The sequence below is a fragment of the Gastrolobium bilobum genome, unplaced genomic scaffold, assembly GCF_033153095.1.
Source record: "Gastrolobium bilobum isolate Gb01-03AN ecotype WA unplaced genomic scaffold, APGP_CSIRO_Gbil_v1 utg10825, whole genome shotgun sequence".
In the NCBI taxonomy this organism is placed as follows: Eukaryota; Viridiplantae; Streptophyta; class Magnoliopsida; order Fabales; family Fabaceae; genus Gastrolobium; species Gastrolobium bilobum.
In genome coordinates, this window is record NW_026898293.1 from 270,399 (window position 1) to 294,829 (window position 24,431).

A 24,431-nucleotide genomic window follows, 5' to 3' on the forward strand; every position below is an offset into this window, starting at 1 on the left:
GAGGAGTCCCCGACATACATTTGTATGGCACTGCAGTAGCATCTAGCATGCGTTGCAGTTTTGTCCCGAAAAGGATAGATATTGTTGATATTTATATTATATCACTTTCACTTATATATTTAAGTTTTGAACAAATAAAATACTGATATAATAATGTGAATAATCCGAAATAATGATGGTTAGGGGTGTAAATGGGCTGGGCTGGGCTTTGGCCATCCTGGCCCAAGTCTACGTCAAAAATATTTTGGTCTATCTGGCCTACTGGCCTATTAAAGGCTTTATTTGTAGGCCAAACCCGGCCCATTTTCGAAAATAAGAAAGCCTGACATGGCCTACAGGCCTTGTAGGCCTCCCACTATATATACTAAGCAAAAAAAATAATTGTATATAGCAAAGATAGTTCCATTCATGCATGCACTAGTACTTCTCATAAGAAAAAATGACAAACAAGAAAGAGTCAACATAATACCTCAGCTCTAGAATGTATTCATAGAGGAATAGAGTCAAAGAAATGGGAAAAATAAGAAAAATACAATTATTGGATGTTGAAATAAAGTCTACAAGAGAATGTCATTCTTCTAAAAATATTTAAACCACCATCAAGACAAGGGAAAAAAGAGTATTATTGAAAGTTCTTCATCAGTAACATCATAATCCAGCAAGGTACCCATTGCTCCATGGTATTAAGCTGCAACAACATGTAAAATTTGGAGACATTAGACAAGTTTTCCTTTCATAAAATAAAATAGCACAAAAAGTAAGAGATATTGATATTTGGTACTTTGTATCTTTGTCACATAAAATAAATATTATTTTATTATTTTATTTTAATAAATTAAATAGGCCAGCCTACAAGGCTGTAGGCTGGGCTTGACAAAATTGGCCTATGGCTTATTTATTAAAAAAACTTTTTTATAAGCCTAAGCCTACTCTACTTTTCTGAAAGGCCGGGCCTAGGCTGAGCTCTATGTAGGCCGGGCCGTAGGCTGGGCTGGACCAGCCTGGCCCATTTACACCCCTAATGATGGTTTTGTTCGGATACTCGCATTTAATTGTCGTATGTGCATTAATAACCTCCATTTAAAAACTGATGCCTAATTACAATTCTTCCCAGGATCAGTTTTGTGTCTCGAAGAACCCATCAACAGATATTCAGCTGAAGATGATGCTCGACGAGTCATGCTTCGTCGCCGTTAATTTTTTGGTTATTTTTTTTTTTTTTGATAACAATTTTTTGGTTATTTTAGTATTAGAGAAGTCTAATATAAATTTTTTGATATAAAGAATTAGTTCAAGTGATACATACTTTATCTTGTTTAAGTAAGGTATTCAATTCAAGTCTTTGTGAATGTCAAAATTTCCCCCATCATGATATAAATGTTTCTGGTTAGAGCATTGTTTTTTGGGGAGAATATATATGATTTATATAAAAAAAAAGCTTAAGTCCATTAATATATATATTACTTATCAACTTTTAAATTTTGGGGTTAAATGGAATTTTTTTGATGCGAACCCAATAAATAAAAATGAAAATTTGATTTTACTGAAGAAGCCTGACTTCAAATGGCTTTACTGAAGAAGCCTGACCTCTTGCACAAGTGCTTTTTGGGATAACTTTTCTAATCTCATCTGATACTTTTATTCAAAAACTTAAAGATTTAAATAGATAATACAAGACAACTTTAAAGATAACTACCCACTACGCTCCACTAATAGCTATGACCTATTCTTTAGAAAAGTTAAAATTCAAATAACAACCCAGTACTTAAACAACTTAACAATTCAGAAAATAATAATAATAAAATAAAAAATCATAACACTTTTTAATTAAGATTTATTTTATTTTATATAATGATGATATTAAAACTTAAATCTATAACCTCAGATAAGTTATCTAAGCCCTCACTACTAGACAGCTTCTACTGATGTTGAAAGAGGAAAACTGTGTTCTAAGTTCTAACACGTGAATTTCATGAGTGTTGAGTCTTTACTTAATACTTAAAATCTTGTCCAATGTAACCCAACTTCAACGAACCTACAGATCTTATAAGATGCCAATTCCATTTCCGTATTGAAAACGCCGAACGAATCGAAATCTCTTAGTGAATAATACCTTTCTCCTTTAACGGTCCCCTTTCTTTTGCACCAAATTTTGAATACGGTATTGTTTGGTACGAAAAATATTTTTTTTTATTTGAAAAAAAAGATGATTGAGGATTTAGTAAGATTTTTTTTATTCCGGGTAAGTTATGAAAAAGTGTTTGGTTGACCAAAATTTTAACTGAAAAGTTGGGTTTATTTTACTGATGAGATAAAATATTGATGATAAAATATTTGACTCAATATATTATAATTAGAATCTAAGACCTTAGACAAAAAAAAAAAAAACACCAAATGATTGGTGAAATAATTATTTGTCTTTGTGTAATTGAAAAGATAAATATTTGCTGAAAATATTTGCTAATTTTTTTTTTATAATAATCATACCAAACATAATAATTAAATATTTTTTATCCCACTTTTCCATCCTTCCGTACTAAATATTCATACCAAACTCCTATGCATTGCGCGGAGGTTTAGGACACACGGTCACGGAAATAGAAATACAGCAAATTTTATAAATTATAATATACCATATGCTTATAATATCATATATAAAATTAGTATAAAAAATTAAAATTTATATTAAAATAAAGAATTAAAAATTTAAATTTAGTAATGATTAATAAATATTATTACCAATTTAATTAATTTAATTATTTATATCTATATAACAATTTAAGAGAAAAATAAAAACAATGTAAAATATAGCTAAAATATCTAAGTATTTATGAAATATCTCACAAGTATCCGACAAACTCGAATTATGAATTCTTTATTATTAAGTCAGGAAACAATCCTAAGGACTTGTGCTTTGCGCCTCTGCTTTTTTGTGGCCTTAGGTAATGCCAAGTGCTAAAGTTGTTCTGCCAATTTTTGACGATTTGACAACTGACAATTTTATTTGGTAAAATAAATTAAAATTAAGTATTGTGGTAATTCTAGCTATACGTAGGTATATGATTGAAGAAAAAATACTTTTAAATTTATCCTTTTTACATTTATTTTAAATAAAGAGAAGAGTGGATAAAATAATCTTAAATTTTATTCCTTTTACAAAGAGGTAGATTTAACTTTAATTTCGTTCTAATTAGTTTCTAAGTTCTAATTATTGTTATAATAGGTCATATTGATAATTTTTGATAAACTGCTAATAATAAATAAATCCTAAATATTTATCCTTATTAAATTTAAATTATTAATTTATTTTTCATTTTTTTTGGTTCGAGAGAAGAATTTTCTCTCTCTCAGTTTAGTGTTTTTATTTTTTATCTATTTTTTAATTTTAATTTTTTTAAAATAAGATAATATATTTATTAATTAAAAATATAAATTAATGTTAAGATTTATTTATTATTAATAAGTTAATTCAAAGTTAATAAATATCTCTATATTTGTTCGAAGAATCTATTTTTTTTTGTGATAAATTACATATATTTTCACGAGAGATAATTATGTTCGGAGCGAGTTTAAGATTAAAATTTTAAATTTTTGTTAAAAATGATATTGAAGAAGATCGATATATAACCTTATTTTCACTTGCTCAATTTTTATGCGCTAGTATATCATTTGGTTGTTTGAATGACCCACAGGACCCCCAATCATGTATTTAATATGACCGCAAATCATTTTTCCTCGTACGCACAGGATAGAGAAGATAAGTGGTCTGGGATATTACAAGAAACTCTGATGGCAAGGCTTATCTCGCATTATGGTGGTAATTCTAGAAGCTTGTTTGAGATTATTATACTATTTCTTGCGCTAGTGTTACAGATTTGCTCCCAGCATGCAACATCTCATTCCATAGTGCAGTTCCTTCCTGGGTTCCAGGGACCACTTCCTTTTGTACTTGAAACTGGGTAAAGTTAAAACTACGATACCTAATTTATGTTATGGCTTTCAAAAGTTGTCTATAAATTTTGAATAAATGCATGGTATGGTATGGTATGGCATAGCATAAAAACTGAATTGTTAATTGTTATGCTCTCGTTAGGTACGTGGGAGTGGGTGAAACTGAAACGGAGCAGCAAGCGGAACTTTTCTACTATTTTATTGAGTCAGAGAATGATCCTAAAGAGGATCCTCTTGTGCTTTGGCTAACGGGAGGTCCCGGTTGCTCTGGTCTTTCTGGTCTTGTCTTTGAAATAGGTAATGAATACCAAAGTTGCCCTATAAGTTTTGATGCGAGAAGTAGAAATTACCGTGAAAATAATGACGTGGACGAGAAATTTTATGCTAAGTTGGGTATACTTTGCTATACGTGTTTTTTTTACCCTTTTATGCAAAATTTAAGACATTATTGGTTTAGTTTTTTTCAAACTATTTATCAATTTAACGAAAGTGGAATGCGTACGCGTAATATGTATGTTTTAAGTCGCGCATTAACTTATACACGATTTGTGCGAAAGCCAAAATGCGCCTACTAAGTTCTATGCATATCATGCATGCATGACTTAAACGCGCACGACTAAATTCATGTCTTGCATTGTGTTGATTTTTTTTTAAAGTTGCACATGAAGGTTATGCGCTATTTAAACGTGCATGCTCCCCATGCCTGTCCACTCAAAATAAATTGATAAGTAGTTTGCTAAAAAAAAATCAAATGATGATACATTTGGGTTTTTGCGGCAAAAGGGTAAAAAAACCTTTATATACGCAGTGGTGGAGTTAGGATTGGGGTGGGGGGAACTTTTTTTGGGGCTGAAGAGCATCATATCAGGAATTTTTTTTATCTGTTCTCACTATGTTTATCTTCCCACATGCATCTCTTTGTGTTTTCTTTTGTTCTGAAACTGACCCATATCAGGAAAACCTTTAATCGTTCAAAGCAAAGGCCTTTTCTTGTGTTGAGCAATTTTCTGCACCCAAAGAAATCCCAACAATCGCTTTCACAGATGACCCAATCAGAAAAAGAGCCTCTGCTCCTATACTTCAGCCCCAAAAAGATGCCTCCTCCGCCATTGCAATCTCAACTTTGTCCATTGCAAGAGAATGATGCGATCCACTTTTTTATTTTTATTTGGAGGGGGGAAGGGTTTGGCCGCTCACCCTAGCCCTCCCCTGCCTATACGTAGTATATCAAAAACTTCATATACGACCTAGTCATTGATTTGGAAATTTTAATATGCTCTCGTACCACTATGGTCCTTTCACTCAAAAATTGACATCTGTATTATTTTATTTTTCTCTTATCTCTCTCCTCTCTCCTCAACTTTTTCTTTCTTTCTCTCACTTTAGTCCCACCGAATACTTGTTGGTCCTGGACCACTCTAAGTTCGCTCGATTGATTTTCTTCTAAAAAACAAAACGTATATCATAGCTTCTTTTGCCATGTTGCAAAATACTTTAAGAACATTTAAGAAAACTGTTTGGTAAATTAAAAAAAAGGGCACTTTTCTCATGTTACATGAAAAAACATTATCTCATGTAAAGGAGCAAACTTTCGGATTAATGAGTGTACTTACAACCTGACTAAATGAGGAAAGTTTTTGGAACACGGAGGAAAATATAAAAAAGTAAGGATTAAAATAAAAAAAATTATTCATTTTAGTAAATGGATATAAAGACATATTTAGGTGGGCCCCACAAGCAAAAAAAGACAGAAAAAAAAAATGCTTGCTCCAATTTCGATGAATTTGTTAAATGAGAAAAATTTCTCTAAAATAAAACATGCACAGCTTCGTTTGATAGTAAAAATTTGCCCATTTTTTGCATAGTAAATGAATTCAAAGATGCCCGTATCATTTTTTAGATCGAACGCCTTTCTCGATTTAATTTCAAAAGCCTTAGTCATTTATCAGATTCATCCACAAAATATGTTAAAGCCTCATTAGTTAGAATATCAAGTAAACAGTTAGATGCTTATTATTATATCGGCGGTACTGCAGGTCCACTGACATTTAAAAACGAGGAATACAATGGAAGCTTACCTAATTTGGAATTGAAGCCACAGTCATGGACTAAGGTTGAGTGTGCACGGACACTTTTGTTGGATGAATTAGATACGTTGATGACATTGATATTAATAATTCTTTTAGATCTTTCTTTGTTATTACTCTGTGTTTGATATAAAATTAAATTGTTTTAAAATTTCTGCTGGTCAGGCAAGTAGCATTATCTTTTTGGATTTACCTGCCGGTACTGGATTCTCTTATCCCAAAACAGAACGTGCTGTTCAGCAAAGTGACTGGAAGCTAGTTCACCATGCTCATCAATTTCTTAGGAAGGTACAGCATTTCTAATTCTCATTATATTAATTTTTCACTATTATTATCTTTTTGAAGTTTGAGTTTAGAAAATCAAGATCAGAATAACTCGAATTAAATGGAATAATCATCTTTAAATCTCTGTAGTGGCTGATTGATCATCCGAAATTTCTCTCAAATGAAGTGTATATTGCTGGCGACTCATACTCAGGCCGTCCTGTCCCAGTAATTGTTCAAGAAATTTCATATGGTAACGCACTTACAAATGGGTCAAAATGAATGCAAAAATTGAAACTATTAGCTAAAATAGCAGCTAATGGGTTCTTCAATGTTTGTGACAACTGACAAGGATACCATAGTATTCCAATGTGCCTGTGTTACTAAATACTAAAGACTATAGAATGATCATTCATATGAGTATTCTAACGGTTTACTTTCCCCCCAAATTTTCTTGCCCGCAGGAAATGAAGGTGGAGTGCAGCCGTGGATAAATCTCCAGGTTTGCGCATTTAAATTAATAATTTTCTGCCATTTTTGGTATCCCTCAGGTGATATATGGTACTAGTTACACAAACTCAGATTGTAGAAGAAACTGTCAAATGATATCAAGCAAGTCTTTCATCCTTATACAAATTAGTGCCATTTACTTTTAACAGCCTCCACAAAGTTGTCCGATATAAATGGACCAGGATAAAATAAAATACTGTTTTCGTTAATTAAGTACATTGATTAGGAACTGTTCTTTTATTCAGGGATACTTGCTGGGGAATCCCTTAACAATACCAACTGAAGGTGACTACGCAATACCATTTTGTCATGGCATGGGACTAATATCTGATGAACTCTACGAGGTAATTATATTCTTAAGAGTCAGCAAAGGTAATTGATCTTAATTTTCCTTTTTAAATCCAAAAGGTGAAAAGCTAACAAGTTCCGATGAATTACTGGGTGAACAGTCACTGCGAAAGAATTGTAGAGGAGAGTATCACAATCCAGACCCCAGAAACTTTGTTTGTCTAAGAGACATCGAATCCTACCAGGAGGTAAGCAATGTAACCATCGCTTTTGTTGCCTCTTCTGTTTTTGTCATCCGGTTTCAGCACCATAAAAATGCTAAGTAGGCGAACGTAAATCTACGTCAATTGTTAACTACAGTTGATATGTGACTTTGGTTTTTCTTTCTTTCTTTTATTGTTGTAACCATCGCATTTCTTCCTTTTTTTTGGGGTTAACTACGGTAATGACAATAGAAATGCTATGTGGTGATCTAAGCACGTGATTCATAAGAAGTTTTTAACGTCGGTTTCACGACGAATAGCCATGCTGTTCGCAGAAATAGATTGAAATAACCTAAGTCACAATCGCAAAGCTGGTAACTTATATTTTGTTTTTTTTCAGTCTATTTCAGGACTTGAGACGGGCAATATTTTGGAACCCAAATGCGAATTTGGTTTGCGTAATCCAATAGAAGTCCATAGGAGGATGTCTCTTGCAAAGCCGTCGACGTTTTTGAGTTCTCGTCTCTCGCTGCCACCCTTAGGATGCCTGGTAACTTTTCATACCTTACGAAGTTTCATACACACAGGCCCACACACATTTAAGGAAAATGTCAAAATACTGTTCTTATTATCGTAGTAAAACGGTCTAACTTTCATCGTTGAATCTTACACGGTTAAAATTAGATCATAAAATGATATACGATTTCTTTAAATCATCGTATAAACTTGAGTGATTTTAATTGCTGAACATTTGTATAAGATCCTACGTATAATGGTCAAGAATTTACGATGTATTTTGTAGTTCATATCTATTTTATAAACTAATCAGTAAGCTAAAAATATCCGATTTTCTTCTTTTACCATTTCTAGTCTCATGGTTATTTCCTCTGTACCTACTGGGCCAACGATGATAATGTTCGCAATGCGCTGCATATTCGAAAGGTATAGTTACCGTAAATATATGACTCTAATTTTCTCAAAAGCGTATGCTAAAAAGTTTCATACAACCTTATATGGCTATACCCTTCAGGGAAGTATAGGGAAATGGAAACGCTGTAACAATGACATACCTTTTGAGTACGACATCCTTAGCAGCTTCCAGTATCATGTAAATCTCAGCAGAAAAGGGTACCGTTCATTAATATACAGGTCAAGATTTTTTTGCACATTGCTCAGTAAACCTGCACCCTTGTTTTTGGCATTAAACATGTAACTGGCCAAGAGGTTTGAGTTTCATAAAGGCGATTAAACTAACTTTTGTTAACAGTGGGGATCATGACATGATAGTTCCATTCTTGGCGACTCAAGCGTGGATAAGATCTTTAAACTACACCATTGTGGATGACTGGAGGCAATGGTATTCAAATGGCCAAGTTGCAGGGTACGCCCTAAACTGGAAACTGATACAAGACTATATCTATCTGAAAAGCTAGATTAATCTCACTATTTATTTACTTAATTATTGATAGATACACGAGGACTTACTCAAATCGGATGACATTTGCTACTGTGAAGGTAAGCCCTGTTCTACACCTTCATCTCATGCAACAGTAGCAATTAATCACAATTGCCTATATGATTAACATCACCTCTGTTCTTGAGAAATTTACTTACAGGGTGGAAGGCATACAGCTCCCGAGAACAGACCTGAAGAATGTTTAGCCATGTTCAGTAGATGGATATCTAATATGCCACTGTAGGAATACCCAGCTGAGTCAAGGTGATAAAATGCTATGGGGAAAATGATTTATCTTAACAAAAAGAGCAATTAGCAAGTTCACCAGGCAGTTTGTCATTCCCCAAATAAATGTGTATTTTCTCATATAACAGCAAGGGTAGCTGTAGATGACAAAACATCTAGTGGAATAAAGGGAAAATAAAAAAATACGATTTATATGTATATAATTTATTAATAATCAGTTTTATATTTTTACTACATTATAAATGCTTGTTAATGCTTTCCAATTTTGTTTGCACCAGATGTTCACATGTCATAGAAACATCCCAAATTCCCAAGTCACATCAGGCTTCTTAAGATAAAGCAGAGGTTACTCAAGATTGGAATGAACTGTTTAAGCTACAAAACCATTGATCTTAAAAGGAAGCAATATAACAATAAGAAACTGGCACAAGTTCTCCTAGTTACTGCTATGACACCAATTTACCATGCAGCACTGACTTAACTACGACAATAGTAAAGCTTTTACATAAATGTTTGTAGCGTCAAGTTCAAGCCAGAGGTTCACATGCCATAGCATCATCAGGCCCGTGATAAAAGCAAAGGATACTCGAGGTGGAATAAACCATTACAAAAAAAAAAAAAACAAGTTCACAATGAGAAAATGGTATACGTTCTTCTAGTTACTGCCATGGCACCGGTTTAACATGCAGCATTCAGCTACAAAAATAATAAAGCTTGCATATACAGATAGTATGTACCAAAAAACCATCTTGTATATAAACCAAGGAATAGACTCATAGCACCCTGCCACAGAACCATCAGGAACTACTATATAGCCTAAGGAAATCCCAATGGAAATTAATCTTTGAAAGATGTCTAAAGGCAATTACTACACTAATTTATTAAAACATCCACCGTGTGCCAGATTATAGAATCTCATAAATATTCACAAAGTTATTAACTAGAAAAGATAAACATTTTTGTTATTAGAATGAAATGATGCCATGCAACTAACAAGTGATGAACAGCAAGTGACCACAACAACCAGTTTTGTTATATGATTCTCCAGTGTTATCTCTCTCTCTCTCTCTCTATATTGGTTCCCCGCAACACATTGACATAACTGTAACTTTCTCATAAGAGGCTAACATGTGTGCCTCTAGGTACTTGCGCTAGCAAAATTGATTAAATACAGACCGTGAAGAAAAAATAAAATAAATGAAGATAAAAACAGCCAATAGACACCTACATTTTTTTGTTTTACATCACTGGCATTTTCAGGATTATATAAATATTACAAAAAAAGAAAATATTATACAGTATCTATTAAGGTACCTTGCTTAACTCCTTGACTGCCATGCAAATTGAGGTTGATGATTAAGATCCGATCAAGGATACCACTGTAAATATCTGACTTCTTATAAGCAGGTACAGACGTTTCTCAAATAGTGAAATAGTACTCCACATCTTACTTATCACGCAATTCTCTTTTCGGAAGTAAATCAGACCTTCTGAACCATAATCTGAACCTCAAACCTAAAAACCATAAGAGTCATCACATCAGCTATATGAAAAATATTTTATATAGATGTGTTGGTTACATGACTAATGCCTATATGCATCCCACGACAAAGCACTGTAAAAAATGTAGCCACTGATATTTTTCCATGATGATTGTTAATTTCCAGAGACTAACAATCCTACTACTTGCCACATTGAATGCTACTACCTCCACATAAAAACTTGATTTGCTAATAAATAAGGGACAACACGATACAAAATAAATTATATCTTGTTTGGTTATTAATATAGTATAAGAACTTGGCAAAAAACAAGTTAAAGGACAACACATTTCATTAATTATTGTCATCCACCAAACTACGTGACAAAATCTTGTCCACAATATAAAATGAAAAAAGACCAATAACCCTAGCCCTTCATTATCCCAATTCTATTGCATACAAAATAATGCAACACAGGATATCATAATTTTTACATTATTCTGTCCACGGATATAATAATTTTTAGACCTGTGCATTGGTCATCAATCAGTTAACAATGAAAAAATTAGTGACTCAACCGCTTGAATTGTTCCGTTAGAGTTGTCTCTCAATATGCATCAAATGCAGTGCTAGTATCATATAGATTCAGCTGAAAGTTTAACATGATAGGATAAAGATTACCAATGGGATTTCTGGAGAAGAACTTTAACACCTCATCAATGATTATAACCTGGATAAGAAAACAAAGGATTAGGACACATTGACGAGTAGCAATACTCCACATCTAGCAATAAACATAGCCTCAGGAGAGAAGAAAGCCCCCTGACCAGTGTTGCTAGCTTTTAGCAATCACCCATATTTAGGTCATTCTGATATAACAATATTATAAGTTAAAAGCACTTTGTACTAAAATTCAAGACGCAATACACCTCCCATAACGTTCATTTAAGGAAATTAACTACCTAAACATTGGAATAGGACAAAAGGGCCCAAATAAAAAATAAATAAAAAAAGTTCAGAAAGATGAAGAACGTACAGGTAGTGAAAGATAGAGGACAACCATCCAGTCAGCCCATGATAATGGTGTTACCTGCCAAAACAAATGGTAATAAAAATTATTCTGATTGCTTATGTACAAGATAAATAGGCAGAGTTGTAACCTCAAGAAAATGAAACGTGGATCACAGCTTTAGAAAAGTACTTACAGAGAAAAGAACTGACAGTGGGTGAACATATAAAATCAGAATGTGAAGAAGCATAGTTAGGATTATAGAAGCAACAAGCCACAAGTTACTCCAGGGAGGGATGACCCTGAAACAGACAAATGAATATTGTTACATCATTAATTAGAAATTTTTACAGCAAAAATTGCTCTTTCAATTCCCAATTATAATTAAACAATAGGTGACGCAATTCCTACTATCTGTGCTATGCAAACCTCTCTTGTTCCCCTTCTGTAGAAAAAAAGACAAGTTTCTTATTAAGTATTCATTTTTTTTAAGACGCAATAGCAACTGATGCATCTCCAAGGAGTCCAAATCACTTCTTCATATTTACAGGAAAGACAAAAATAAATTGTTTTAGCTTTTCAGTTCCATGAGTCCACAACCATGGATGTAAAGTGTTGACACGTGGTTCGTTTCATGCTAGAACAAAAATCAAACCGACCTTGTTTTGGCTTCTATTTTCACTCCTGCTTCTTTTTTCTTAACTAAATTTGTTATCCATTCATTTATTGGTAACCCAAGGAACCTTTTTTTTTTAATTTATAACCGATTCATCAATTTGTTCCACACATTTCTAACCCACCCATTTATTTTCACTTTTTATCCTTATCTCGACTTGTTCTGTAGCAATTGTTGCTACTTGATAGTTTCTACTTTCTAGTGACATTATGACACATAATTATGTTATTTTAGAACTTGTCCGAGTTCTGTTTCCCTTCTATTGCATTTACATTACAGTTTGTACTTTCTGGTGACATTATGACACTGATACTTCTAGTAAGTTTGATATGCTAAAAAATGTTTGAATTAAGTTGTTAGATTTTTATTATATTATATTGTGCAAGTCTTATAGTATATTTTACAGTTGTTTAACAAGGCCGCCATGGACCACCATCTGCCATTAATAACACTGGCAGGAAGCCAGGAAGGAACAACAACTTAAGAAATCAAATTAAATTACATAAAATTACTTACACAAGAGATTGATTTTCACTAAGATTGTTCAAAGCATTGAACATCTCAACAACGACAAGCACAGTCATTGATACAGTAGATGGATGTCGATCATCAAATATACTGCATGGATAAGTTGTCTCCCTGGTTGCGCAAGTGTCAAAATTCATCTGGATGAAGAAAACAAGTCAAACTGAAATACATAAATAGATTGATGAATTATAGACAAGGAACATTTATTAGGAGAAAAAAGCACAGCCAATATTTATTGCTAAAAAAGTATTAAAACCTACATGAACAAAAAATACATCGTCCTAGCTTGAAGCAGCAAAAATCAACGAAGTAATTAAAATCCTGTTTTCACAATGAGTAATGTACTTTGATAAACAATGTAGTAGAGTGTCAATAGTGATTTTCAACTCTATTCTATTAATGGCTTCTCATTGGTCGTATGGATTTTTCAAGGGAGTTTCCATTTTTGATATGCAAAGAGACTCATCAACGGCAGCCTTGCTAGTTGCTACATTGTTTATTTTCTATTTCACTTTTCTATTTTTTCTTGAATCTTGATAGAAAAATAATTTTTATTAATTTATTGTTGTTGTTTGTTGTAAATATGGAAGATATTTGTTATTATTTATTTCCTTTATCAGATTATGTTTCCTTATTTCTTAGGATTTGGTTATTACTTTAGGCCAATTAGTTTTTCTATAAATATTGAAACCCTTTGTACCTATGTTTTTACAAAAGCAATAATATTTTGTCCATTTTTTTCTCTTTTCAAGTTGGTATCAGAGCTTCGATCTTGTAGCCTCTGCTTCAGCTAAACCCAGAGCCTGCCTCCAGAGTCACCTGCCTCTAGCCTTAGTTGCTGCCTACTGTGCGGGATCGTTCTTTGCCTTCAGTGCGCTTTTCACTAGCTGTGCTTTGGTTTTGTCGGTCCTGGCCCCATTCCAGTCCTACCACAGTCATTATACACCATTAGCTGTCATCGGAAAAATTTTCCAGAGACATTTCCGGTCCATCTTCTTTTTAGATTTGCCTCCACTTTGTTCAACAAACATCGTTTGGATCGCAAATTTGAGTTTGTTTTTTAGCTTTCTTGAACCTCTATTACTCATATATGATCTTTCCATCGCTATTTGGGGTTCTCGAAGACTTCATTGACTTCTGCGGTAATTATTCACACTCTTTGTGCTGCCTTCTTCTGTTTTTGTCCATGGGACATTCGTGCATCTACTGTAAAGGGCCTGGACACACAAAAGACATGTGTTTTCGCCTTCACGGGAAGCAACAAGTTCTAGACAAACTTGGTAAAGTATCACCATATGTGACTATCCGACGAGAAGAGTTGGAGCAAATTAAGGCCATTACTGATACTTTTAGTAAGCCACATGACACTTGTTTAACTGTGTTTGTTAAGATCACACACCCTCTTGCTTCTTGCACTGATATAAAAAATTCATAGATTATGAATTCTAGTGCAACTGATCATATGACTTGTCTAGCTGAGCCGTTTCTTTCATATCACCCTACTAGTGATATCCGTACTATAGTTGTAGTTGATGGATCCCATTAATCAGTTGTGGGTTCTGGTAACATTCATATTCAACCCTCCTTGTTTCTAAAAAATGTTCTTCAAGTTCCTCATCTCTCCATCAATCTTATCTCTACTTATAAGCCTACAACTGACTTGAATTGTGCTATCACCTTTTTTCCTACTCATTGTGTTATTCAGGATCTCACCATGGGGAGGACGGTTGGAGTTGCTAAGGTGCAGAGTGAGTTGTACTATCTCATTTCAGAGCATGCTACAAATGATATCGAGAATCAATTATTGATGACTCGTCACCCGTGTACTCCAGTATCACAGATTTGGCTTCGTCACAAGTGCTCGGGGCACCCGTCATTAAGCCTACTGAAGTCAATGTTTCCTTATTTGTTTTTGGATCAGTCAATTGACTCCTTCCATTGTGATGTTTGTGAGCTTGCAAAACACCATCATGTGCACTTTTCTTCAAGTTCAATAAAAAGTATTGAGTCCTTTACTCTTATTTATTCTGATGTTTGGGGCCCTTCTAAAGTGCACAATATTTCAGGTGCTAAGTGGTTTTTTTTTATTGATGATTGTACTCAGGTGACATGGATATTCTTGATGAAAGACAAGTCAAAAGTACCAGAATTATTTAATTGGTTTTATCTCATGATCGAGACACAATTTGGTAAAAGTATTAAGCGATTAGGATCGGATAATAGTACAGAATACGTCAACCAGCACTCGTCACAATTCATTTCAGATAAGGGTATGATTCATGAGCTCACATGTGTGGACACCCCTCAACAAAATGGGATTGTTGAAACGTCACTTGCTTAAGTAACCATTACATTACTTTTTCAGATATCTGTTCCCAACTCTTATTGGGGAGAAGCCATTTTAACAGCAGCTTATTTGATCAACCGCTTACCTTTTCGAGTGCTTGGCCATGTCAGTCATGTTCATTCCACGACATCCTTCCTTCATTTTATTCCAATCATGCAAAGCCTTCAATCTCGAGTTTTTGGGTGTATTGCCCTCGTCCATATTCATAAACAACATCGGAGAAAATTGGACCCTCAAGCTCTTAAATGTATCTTCCTTGGTTATGCTCCAAAAAAGAAGGGGTACAAATGTTATCATCCTCCAAGTCATAAATTCTTTGTCTCCATGGATGTCATTTTCCATGAATTTGAGTCATATTTCCCTCGTCCTTACATTCAGGGGGAGAATAATTCATAAGTTTCTTCGATTTTCTCTTTTGAGTCTGAGCCTCCCTTACCATTACCATACCTCCTGAGTCAGTCTCTACTTCCCCAAGCGCTCCAGAAGTTGATAACAAGCAAGAAGATTTAGTTGATGGGTCTAACAATACCTCTGATAATTCTAGTGAGATATCCCTTATCGATCGAAAGGAGGTACAGAAGGCTAGGACACCAGAACTACTATATCAAAGGAATCCACATTGCCCCACTAGCAATTGCAATCGTGTGAACATTTGGTAAGTGATGAATGCACTACTTCTATTTCCGAGCCTGATATTATAAACATTGATGACTTACCCATTGCACTAAGGAAAGGGAAAAGATCCTGTATCCAACATCCTATTTCAGCGCTTGATTCTATTTCAATCCCAATATCAGTGCACGAAGCATTAAAAGATGAAAATTGACTTCAATCCATGCATGATAAGATGAATGCCTTAGAGAAGAATAAAATATGGAAAATTGTTGACAGACCAAATCAGAATAAAGCAGTGAGATGTAGATGGCTTTATACTTTAAAATATAATTCTGATGATACTCTTGAAAGGTTTAAGGTGCGATTAGTAGATAAGGGTTACACACCGACATATGGCATTGATTATGAGAAACATTTGCTCCGGTAGCCAAAATGAACATCGTGAGAATTTTATTGTCCCTTACTGCTCACTATAATAAGGAATTAAATCAATTTAATGTGAAGAATTCATTCCTCAATGACAAGCTAGAAGAAGAGGTTTATATGGAGATCACACTGGAATTTGACTCCATAAATGGAGAAAACAAAGTATGCAGGTTGAGGAAAGCTCTATATGGCTTAGAGCAATCTCCACGTTCTTGGTTTAGGAGATTTACCAAGGTTATGGTATCATTGGGATACAAGCAGAGTCAAGGAGATCACAAACTCTTTTTTAAACACTCCCAAGGAGGTAAGATCACTATTCTCCTGGTTTATGTTGATGACATTATTATCACTGAGGATGATGTAGTTGAGAAGAGTATTCTCCAAGTGAATTTAACTAGTGAATTTAAAGTCAAAGATCTTAGGAAACTGAAATATTTCCTTGGGATTGAGATAGCCCATTCACGAGAAGGTATCTTTATCTATCACAAAAAGTATATCCTTAACCTTCTTAAAGAAGCAGGAAAGCTTGGGTGCAAACCTTCTAATGCTCTAATTGAGTAAAATCACAAACTAGGGAATGAAAAGGAGAGTCCTCTAGTTGACAAAAGACAATACCTAGCTTATGCAGTTAGCATTGTCAGTTAGTTCATGTACAACCCAAGAGAGAAACACATGCATGTAGTTGACAGAATTTTCAAATACTTTAAGGCCACTCCAAACAGAGGACTACTATTCAGAAGAGGGGGGGAATATATCCTTAGAAGTATATACTGATGCTGATTATGTTGGGTCCGTAATGGACCAACGATCAACCTCGGGCTATTGTATGTTTCTATGTGGGAACTTGATAATATGGAGAAGTAAAAATGTAGAATATGGTTGCCAGATCTAGTGTTGAGGTGGAATTTCGAGCTACGGCTCAAGGCATTTGTGAATTATTATTGCAAAAGATTATTCTAGATGATCTCAAAGTAAGATGTGAAGTAGATATGAAGCTGTTGTGTGATAATAAATCAACCATCTGTATAGCTCATAATCCCGTTCTACACGACGGAACAAGCATATTGAGATCGAACGTCACTTCATCAAAGAAAAACTAGAGTGCGGACTAATTACTACACCTAATATTCTCTCAGGTCATCAACTAGCAGATGTCTTGACCAAGGGACTTCCTACAGACAGATTTCAAGAACTTACTAACAAACTGAGAATGATAAATATACATTCCTCAGCTTGAGGAGCGTTGTAAATATAAAAGATATTTGTTATTATTTGTTTTCTTTATTACCCATATTATGTTTCCTTATTTCTTAGGATTTGGGTTTATTCCTTCAGGCCCATTAGTTTTTCTATAAATATTGTAACACTTTGTACCTATATTTTTAAGAAAGCAATAATATTTTTTCCAGTTTTTCTCTTTTCAAGTTTGTTTCTTGTTTTTTCTGTTTGGAAAGATATCTTATCCTTCCCCCTGTTATACTTTCTTTTTATCTCTCCAAGTAATTTCTTTTTTTTATAAAGCTCAATTGAAGTCCAATCCACAATAGCCATTTCTGCTCATATCTCTTTTGCACCATTTTCGACTTAAATTTTGTTTCCTGAATGTAGATGTCAAAGTTCAGACTTTTTAATTTGTAAAATTGAAGTTTGTCATGATACAAAGTTAATTCCATATAGCAATTGTTTATTTTCTCACATTAGTGACATTACCCCAGATGTTATGATCTATAAGGAAAACATGAGCTCAATTGTATATTATACATTCTGAGCATCTCAGATGTTGACACAAGGCACACACCAAACATGAGGATATGATAATATCTTACCAATTCAGTATAGGGTAGTTTAGGGCCACTATCAGAATAGACAAACCACCAAATAAAACCAGCAACAGTGGCAAGCCCAACATAAGCTGCATCAAACACATAAGATTAACATCATACAACTACCCAGACAAATGAAGATGAACAAAATTAAGACCATGTATCCAAGCACCAACAATCTTTGGAAGAATAAACGGCTAGTTATTTCTACTACCTATTAGAAACATGTATTATTATGTAAATGTCTTGGTTTAGTGTATCATATAAATATAGTAATTAGGGAATTTTATCTGTGTATCTATTACAACCATTATATAAATATCGAGTCCGTGGTGTAGTTGAAACATATAATTTCCAGTATATGCGTTTATTTTCTCTCCCTCTCTCAATAGTGTATCTAGATCCTAAGGAGAAGCAACCTAAAATCCATGCATACCCAGGGACCCACTGCCTTTGGGTAAAAATTTTCCGCACCCTGGTCTACCTGTCCTTCCGCTAATACTGCCATGTCCGTGTTTCCAGCAACCTCTTTCTTTTTCCGCTGCACTACAGCCAGTGTCGCTTCCTTCATTAGTGGGCTTCTCACCCGACAGCCACCACCATCCTCTCTGGCGAGCCTATATTGGTCAACCCTAAACTACACCAGCAATTGTTCTTTCTTGCACCTCCAAGCACCACCTATCATTCGCTGCTCCAGCATCCACGTGCCTTCTCCTGCCACGTGAGTGCATGTCCAGCCACCATTCTGGCTGCTGTTGGTGTCACCTGACTTGCCATCCTATCCTCTCCTTTCATCTGGCCTCTCCTCTGTTTGTGCCTTGAGTTGACAAACAAGCTTGCCTGATGACATTTAGATCCCTGGTGGTTTCTTTTTGGCCATTTTTATCTGACCCATGGCTGGTATTGGCTTTTTTCGGTGCTCCAAAATACCTTGCTAAGGTAGAGGCCCCTTGTTGTACATAATTGTATTTATTTATTTCTTTATTTATTTATTTCCATTCTACAATCTTCTTTGCGCTTAGCCCATTAGGTTATTTAGTCTCTTTAAATAGAAAACAATTGTACAGATGTAATACACAATTATCAAATAATATTATCCCTTTTTCAACTTGGTATCGGAACTCTCGATTCTGAGAGCTTTGCTTCCGCGACTGTCGCCTTTAGAGCGGAACCCTATTTTTTGCCTCTCGCTGCAACTAGCAGCCATCGAAAATTTTTTTTGAGGACCTTTTGGACCGAGAGGACCACCGTTTGACTCACTTTTCCCAGATTATCAATCCATGGACACTTTTCAGCCACAAAACACTGTTCCTGTGATCCAAACAACCCAAAAACACTGTTCCCTCTACTGTTCATCACCGGAAAACACTATTACAATGAGCTTGAGAACTCCGACCAGCTACAGACAGGACCGCCACCTCCGGACAGCCCTGCCGTGCAAAGCCCACTGTCGCCGGAAGCCTCACGCCCTCTCACGTGCAGCCTCAGTTCTCTGCACGTGGGACTCACGCGCCACCACCTCCCTGGCACGTGACGGCGCGTGCAGCCCCCGTTTTGCCTCGGACCACCACGGTTTTGATCGTCCCTTCTTCTCGGTTCCAGATCTTTGTTTTTCTCTTCAATTAGACACGTTTGGGTTTGCGTTTGTGTGATTTTAACCTCAAGTTGCGGTCTTTTTTTGCCCCTTTTGGAAGATCTGATAATTCTGCTCTGTTTGGACTCTCCAGATACCTTTGGGTAATTTTTTCATCAATTTAAGACTGATTTGTTTCTTTTGAGGTTATTTTAGCATTATGGCGGGTTCCAGTGGTACATCTTCAGAATTTATTTCTATTCGCTAAGATGAGTTGGAGCGGATTCAGACTTGATTCTCTGAGTAAGCCATCTAGTACTAGTGCTTTGGCTATGACTGGTATGAGCTCCACTACTCATTTTTTTCTTACTTCTTGTACTGATTTTAAACATTCTTGGATTATCGATTTTAGTGTTACTGATCATATGGCTTGTTGTGTTGATTCCTTTCTTTCTTATAACCCTACTATTGGCATCCATACAACAGCCGTAGTTGATGGTTCACACACATCAGTTGCGGGTTTTGGTAACATATATTTACAGCCTTCCTTACATCTCCAAAATGCTCTTTATGTTCCCAAACTCTCTAGTAATCTTCTTTTTATCCATACAATTACCAAAAGTTTGAATTGTACTATAACTTTCTTCCCTACTCATTGTGTTTTTTAGGATCTCACCATAGGGTAGACGATTAGGGGTGCTAAGGAGCAAGGTGGGTTGTACTATCTAATGCCAGAATCTTCTGCAGAGTATGCTAAGCATCAAACCTTATTGACCTAGTCTCGGTCTACTATTGACTCTTTGATTTGGCTCCATCATAAACGCATGGGGCATCCTCATTTGTGATGTTTGTGAGTTTGCTAAACACCATTGTGTCTCTTTTCCTTCTAGTACCATTAAAAGTGTTAAGCCTTTTAATCTTGTCCATTTCGATGTTTGCGGTCCTTCTAAGGTTCCTCATGCTTTTGGTAACAAATGGTTTGTTTCTTTCATTGATGATTGCAATTGTGTAACCTGAATTTATTTAATGCATGAAAATCTGAGGTACCACAGTTATTTTTTCAATTTTATAAAATGATTAAGACCCAATTTGGTAAAAGAATTAAAAGACTAAGGTCCGACAATGGTACCGAATATGTCAATCAGCGTCTTTCCCAATTCATCCAACATCAGGGCATGATTCATGAACCTACTTGTGTGGACACCCCTCAACAAAATGAGGATGCTGAGAGGAAAAATCGTCATCTTCTTGAAGATGCTCGTGCCTTACTTTTACAGAATCATGTACCCAAGTGCTAATGGGGACATGCCATTCTTATTGCAGCTTTCTTAATCAACTGTTTGCCCTCTTGGGTCCTTGACAATGTAAGTCTTATTCACTCAATGACTTCATTCTTTCCCTTTATTCCCTCTATGCAAAGTCTTCAGCCACGAGTGTTTGGGTGTGTTGTCTTTGTCCACGTTCATAAACATTATCGCAGTAAGTTGGATCCTAGGGCTCTCAAATGTATATTCCTTGGTTATGCCCTTGATAAGAAAGACTACAAGTGTTATCATCCTGCTAGTCGAAAATTCTTTGTCTCAATGGATGTCACATTTCATGAATGAGTCCTTTTTCCCAAGCCCTCATCTTCAGGGGGAGGAGAGCAGTCCTTCAGTAGATTCTTTTGTGTCTGGACCTTCCATGTCTTCTCCTACACCTCTTCCTCTTGTTTCTGATTCTTTTGTGTCTGACCCATCCAATACACCGTAAATACGGAGGATTGTGACACCCGAGTTAGTATATCATAGGAGAAAGCAGCACACACTGCTTCACCAGCAACCTCAATCGTCTGAACCACTAGTAAGTCCTGAATCTTTTGTTTCAGACCCTAATATTATTACTTCTCCTGTTTCTAAACCTAATATTGTTGCCTCTAATGATTTACCTGTTGCTTCTGATAGCTTACCCAGTACCTCTAATGACTTACCTATTGCCCTAAGAAAAGGGAAAAGATCTTGTATTTAAAAATCTTGTCCTTCTTGTACCTAACACCTTATCTCTCATTTTGTCTCTTCTACTAACCTTTCTGTGCAGCATAAAAGCTTTATTTCAGCACTAGATTCTATCTAAATCCCAAAATTAGTACATGAAGCATTAAAAGATGAAAATTGGGCTCGAGCCATGTAAGATGAGATGAATGCCTTGGAGAAAATAAAACATGGGAGGTTGTTGATAGACCTGATGGAAAGAAAGCAGTGGGGTGTAGATGGATTTATGCGTTGAAATATAATTCTAATGGTACTCTTGAGAGATATAAGGCCCAATTAGTTGCCAAGGGTTACACTCAGACCTACGGCATTGATTATGAAGAAACTTTTGCCCCAGTTGCAAAGATGAATACTGTGAGAGCTTTGTTATCCCTTGCTGCCCATTACAACTGGGAAATGAATCAATTTGATGTGAAGAATGCTTTCCTTAATGGTGAGTTAGAAGAAGTCTACATGGAAATCCTACCTGGCTTTGACTCTATGAATGGAGAAAATAAAGTTTGCAGGTTAAAAAAGGCCTTGTATGGTTGAAACAGTCTCCTTGTGCTTGGTTTGGGAGATTTACTAAGGTTATGATAGCCTTAGGATATAAACAAAGTCAAGGAGATCACACATTGTTCTTCATGCACTCCTAAGATGGGAAACTAACTGTGCTCCTTGTATACGTTGATGATATTATTATAACAAGTGATGATATTGAGGAGAAACATTTTCTACAAGCACGGCTATCCTCTGAGTTTGAAATTAAAGATCTTGGGAGATTGAAATATTTCCTAGGGATAGAGATAGCTCATTCAAAGGAAGAAATTTTTATCAGCCAGAGGAAATATGTCCTTGATCTTCTTAAAGAAGCGGGAAAACTTGGGTATAAACCCTCTAATACTCCTATTGAGCAGAATCACAAGATGGGTTATGAAGATGAGAGTACTCCAGTTGATAAAGGACAATATCAACGGTTAGTTGGGAGACTGATATATTTGGCTCATACTAGATTAGACCTTGCTTATGCTGTCAGTATTATAAGTCAGTTCATGCATAATCCAAAAGAAAAACACATGCAGGCAGTGGAGAGAATTCTTCAGTATCTTAAAGTCACTCCTGATAAAGGACTGTTGTTCCGGCGTGATAGCAATCTCTCTTTAGAAGTTTATGCTGATGTTGATTATGCTGGACCGTAATTGATCGTCGATCTACCACTGGTTATTGTATGTTTCTTTGTGGTAACCTAGTGATATGGAGGAGTAAGAAGCAGGACGTGGTTTCCAGATCACGTGCAGAGGCTAAATTTCGAGCTATGGCTCAAGACATTTGTGAATTATCGTGGTTGAGAATTATACTTAGTAATCTTAAAATAAGATATGAAAGACCTATGAAGTTGTTTTGTGATAATAAGTCCGCCATTTGTATAGCTCATAATCCAGTTCAACATGGTTGGACTAAGCATATTGAGGTCGACTGCCATTTCATCAAAGAGAAGCTTGATAGCAGGTTGATCACCACTCCATACATCCCTTCTGGATGTCAATTAGCTGATATTCTGACAAAGGGACTTCTCTCAGAATGGTTTCAAGAGCTTACTAGCAAGCTGAGAATGATAAAATATCTATTCCTAAGCTTGAGGGAGAGTGTTGTAAATAATTGTATTTGTTTATTTATTTATTTATTTCCATTCTATAATCTTCTTTGGGCTTATCCTATTAGGTTATTTAATTTCTTTAAATAGAGAGAAATTGTACAGATGTAATACACAATTATCAAATAATATTATCCCTTTTTCAACTCCCCTATTTTCACCAATTATGTCAGTGCTTCAGTATGTACCGACATATTAAATGGAAGCAACAATGATATTTGGCCCTCTAACATCCTGCAATATAGAATGATGTGCTTCTGTCTATAGTTTATTATTTATACATGATAACATCAATTGAATAAACTCCAGGTGTTCAAAAAAATTGCAAATTAATTTGCATATTTGCCGCACATACATAACTGAAGATGAGTTTTAGTTTACAAATTACAATGCATGCTTACCCTTGAAAATATGAGAACTACCAAAGTTGTAAACTAGCCAACATTTATTTTCCATATATAATTTATTGCAAATAAAATTTGCACATTCACCACACATAATTTATTTTCCATATGCAGTCAATATTTAACTGTATAATAACTCTCGGGAATAAACTTTTGTCATAGAATGATGGGATTATGACATTATACGGTCATGGGAAGGTAAAGAAAATTTTAAATGACCCTAACAACAATTTGGGTTAGATTTGCCATCTTTTAATATTTCTACGTGTATCTTCATAATCATATACCGTAAGTGCTTAAGATTTTAATATTATGTATGTGCCTAATATTGTATTACATTATGTTGTGTATCTAATATTATACTATATTACGTTATCTGCCTAATATTATATTATATTGGTTTTTTGACTCTTTTACCCTTCATTAATTAATTAATAACCATTTTGCCCCTTATTCAAAACTATCTACAAATTTGTCCCTCTTTAATCGATTAATTTGTAGATTTAATCGATTAAATGGTCAAAATTGGCAAAAATAGTTGACTTGAAGATTTAATCGATTAAATCTTCAACTTAATCGATTAAATCTTCCATCTTTTACTGTTATTTACCTGTGAGGAGTTTTGTATGAACATAAGCAACATAAGGCCAAGATTACCTTATTAGCATCCTGAGAGAGGGGAAAGAGGAAAGAAGGAAGTCAATTGTGGCAATCATTATGGGAAAGAGGTCTCAAAGATTCCCTATGCAGTATGAGAAAGATCAGTCAGGTTGTATGTGGGGTTTTATTAGTATATTTGATTTTCGCCATGGTCGCTTTACTCGGAAGTTGATTGCAGATAAGAGGCACAGCAGCAAGCATGCTGTTGGTAAGAAATGTTT

At 35.0% G+C, this 24,431-nt stretch overlaps 2 protein-coding genes across 3 annotated transcripts in view; one reads left to right on the top strand and one right to left on the bottom strand.

Annotated features, from left to right (window-relative positions):
* The first annotated feature begins 3,751 nt into the window (after positions 1-3,751).
* Positions 3,752-9,211, top strand: LOC133314542 (serine carboxypeptidase-like 11). Its single transcript, XM_061516026.1, has 14 exons — positions 3,752-3,959; positions 4,094-4,248; positions 5,988-6,064; positions 6,204-6,326; positions 6,453-6,555; positions 6,767-6,804; positions 7,058-7,156; positions 7,262-7,348; positions 7,704-7,853; positions 8,174-8,245; positions 8,334-8,452; positions 8,571-8,684; positions 8,773-8,818; positions 8,920-9,211. The coding sequence occupies exons 1-14, from the start codon at positions 3,790-3,792 to the stop codon at positions 9,001-9,003; spliced, it is 1,437 nt and encodes a 478-aa protein (XP_061372010.1). The 5' UTR covers positions 3,752-3,789; the 3' UTR covers positions 9,004-9,211.
* A 780-nt stretch (positions 9,212-9,991) lies between these two features.
* LOC133314541 (calcium-transporting ATPase 3, endoplasmic reticulum-type) overlaps positions 9,992-24,431 on the bottom strand; it is a 58,020-nt gene continuing 43,580 nt past the window's right edge. For both annotated transcript variants that reach the window (XM_061516024.1, XM_061516025.1), the window contains exons 29-34: positions 17,914-17,999; positions 12,688-12,836; positions 11,692-11,797; positions 11,523-11,576; positions 11,168-11,216; positions 9,992-10,520 (exon numbers count right to left, since the gene is read on the bottom strand). In XM_061516024.1, the coding sequence (XP_061372008.1) occupies positions 10,453-10,520; positions 11,168-11,216; positions 11,523-11,576; positions 11,692-11,797; positions 12,688-12,836; positions 17,914-17,999 (512 nt within the window). In that variant the 3' untranslated portion in view covers positions 9,992-10,452. The remainder of the gene's footprint in view (positions 10,521-11,167; positions 11,217-11,522; positions 11,577-11,691; positions 11,798-12,687; positions 12,837-17,913; positions 18,000-24,431) is intronic.

Coding starts and splice junctions, on each gene's coding strand:
- LOC133314542 (XM_061516026.1), top strand. CDS start 3,790: ATGGCAAGGCTTATCTCGCATTATGGTGGTAATTCTAGAAGCTTGTTT. Junction 7,157..7,261: donor TATCTGATGAACTCTACGAG/GTAATTATATTC, acceptor CTGGGTGAACAG/TCACTGCGAAAGAATTGTAG. Junction 7,349..7,703: donor ACATCGAATCCTACCAGGAG/GTAAGCAATGTA, acceptor GTTTTTTTTCAG/TCTATTTCAGGACTTGAGAC.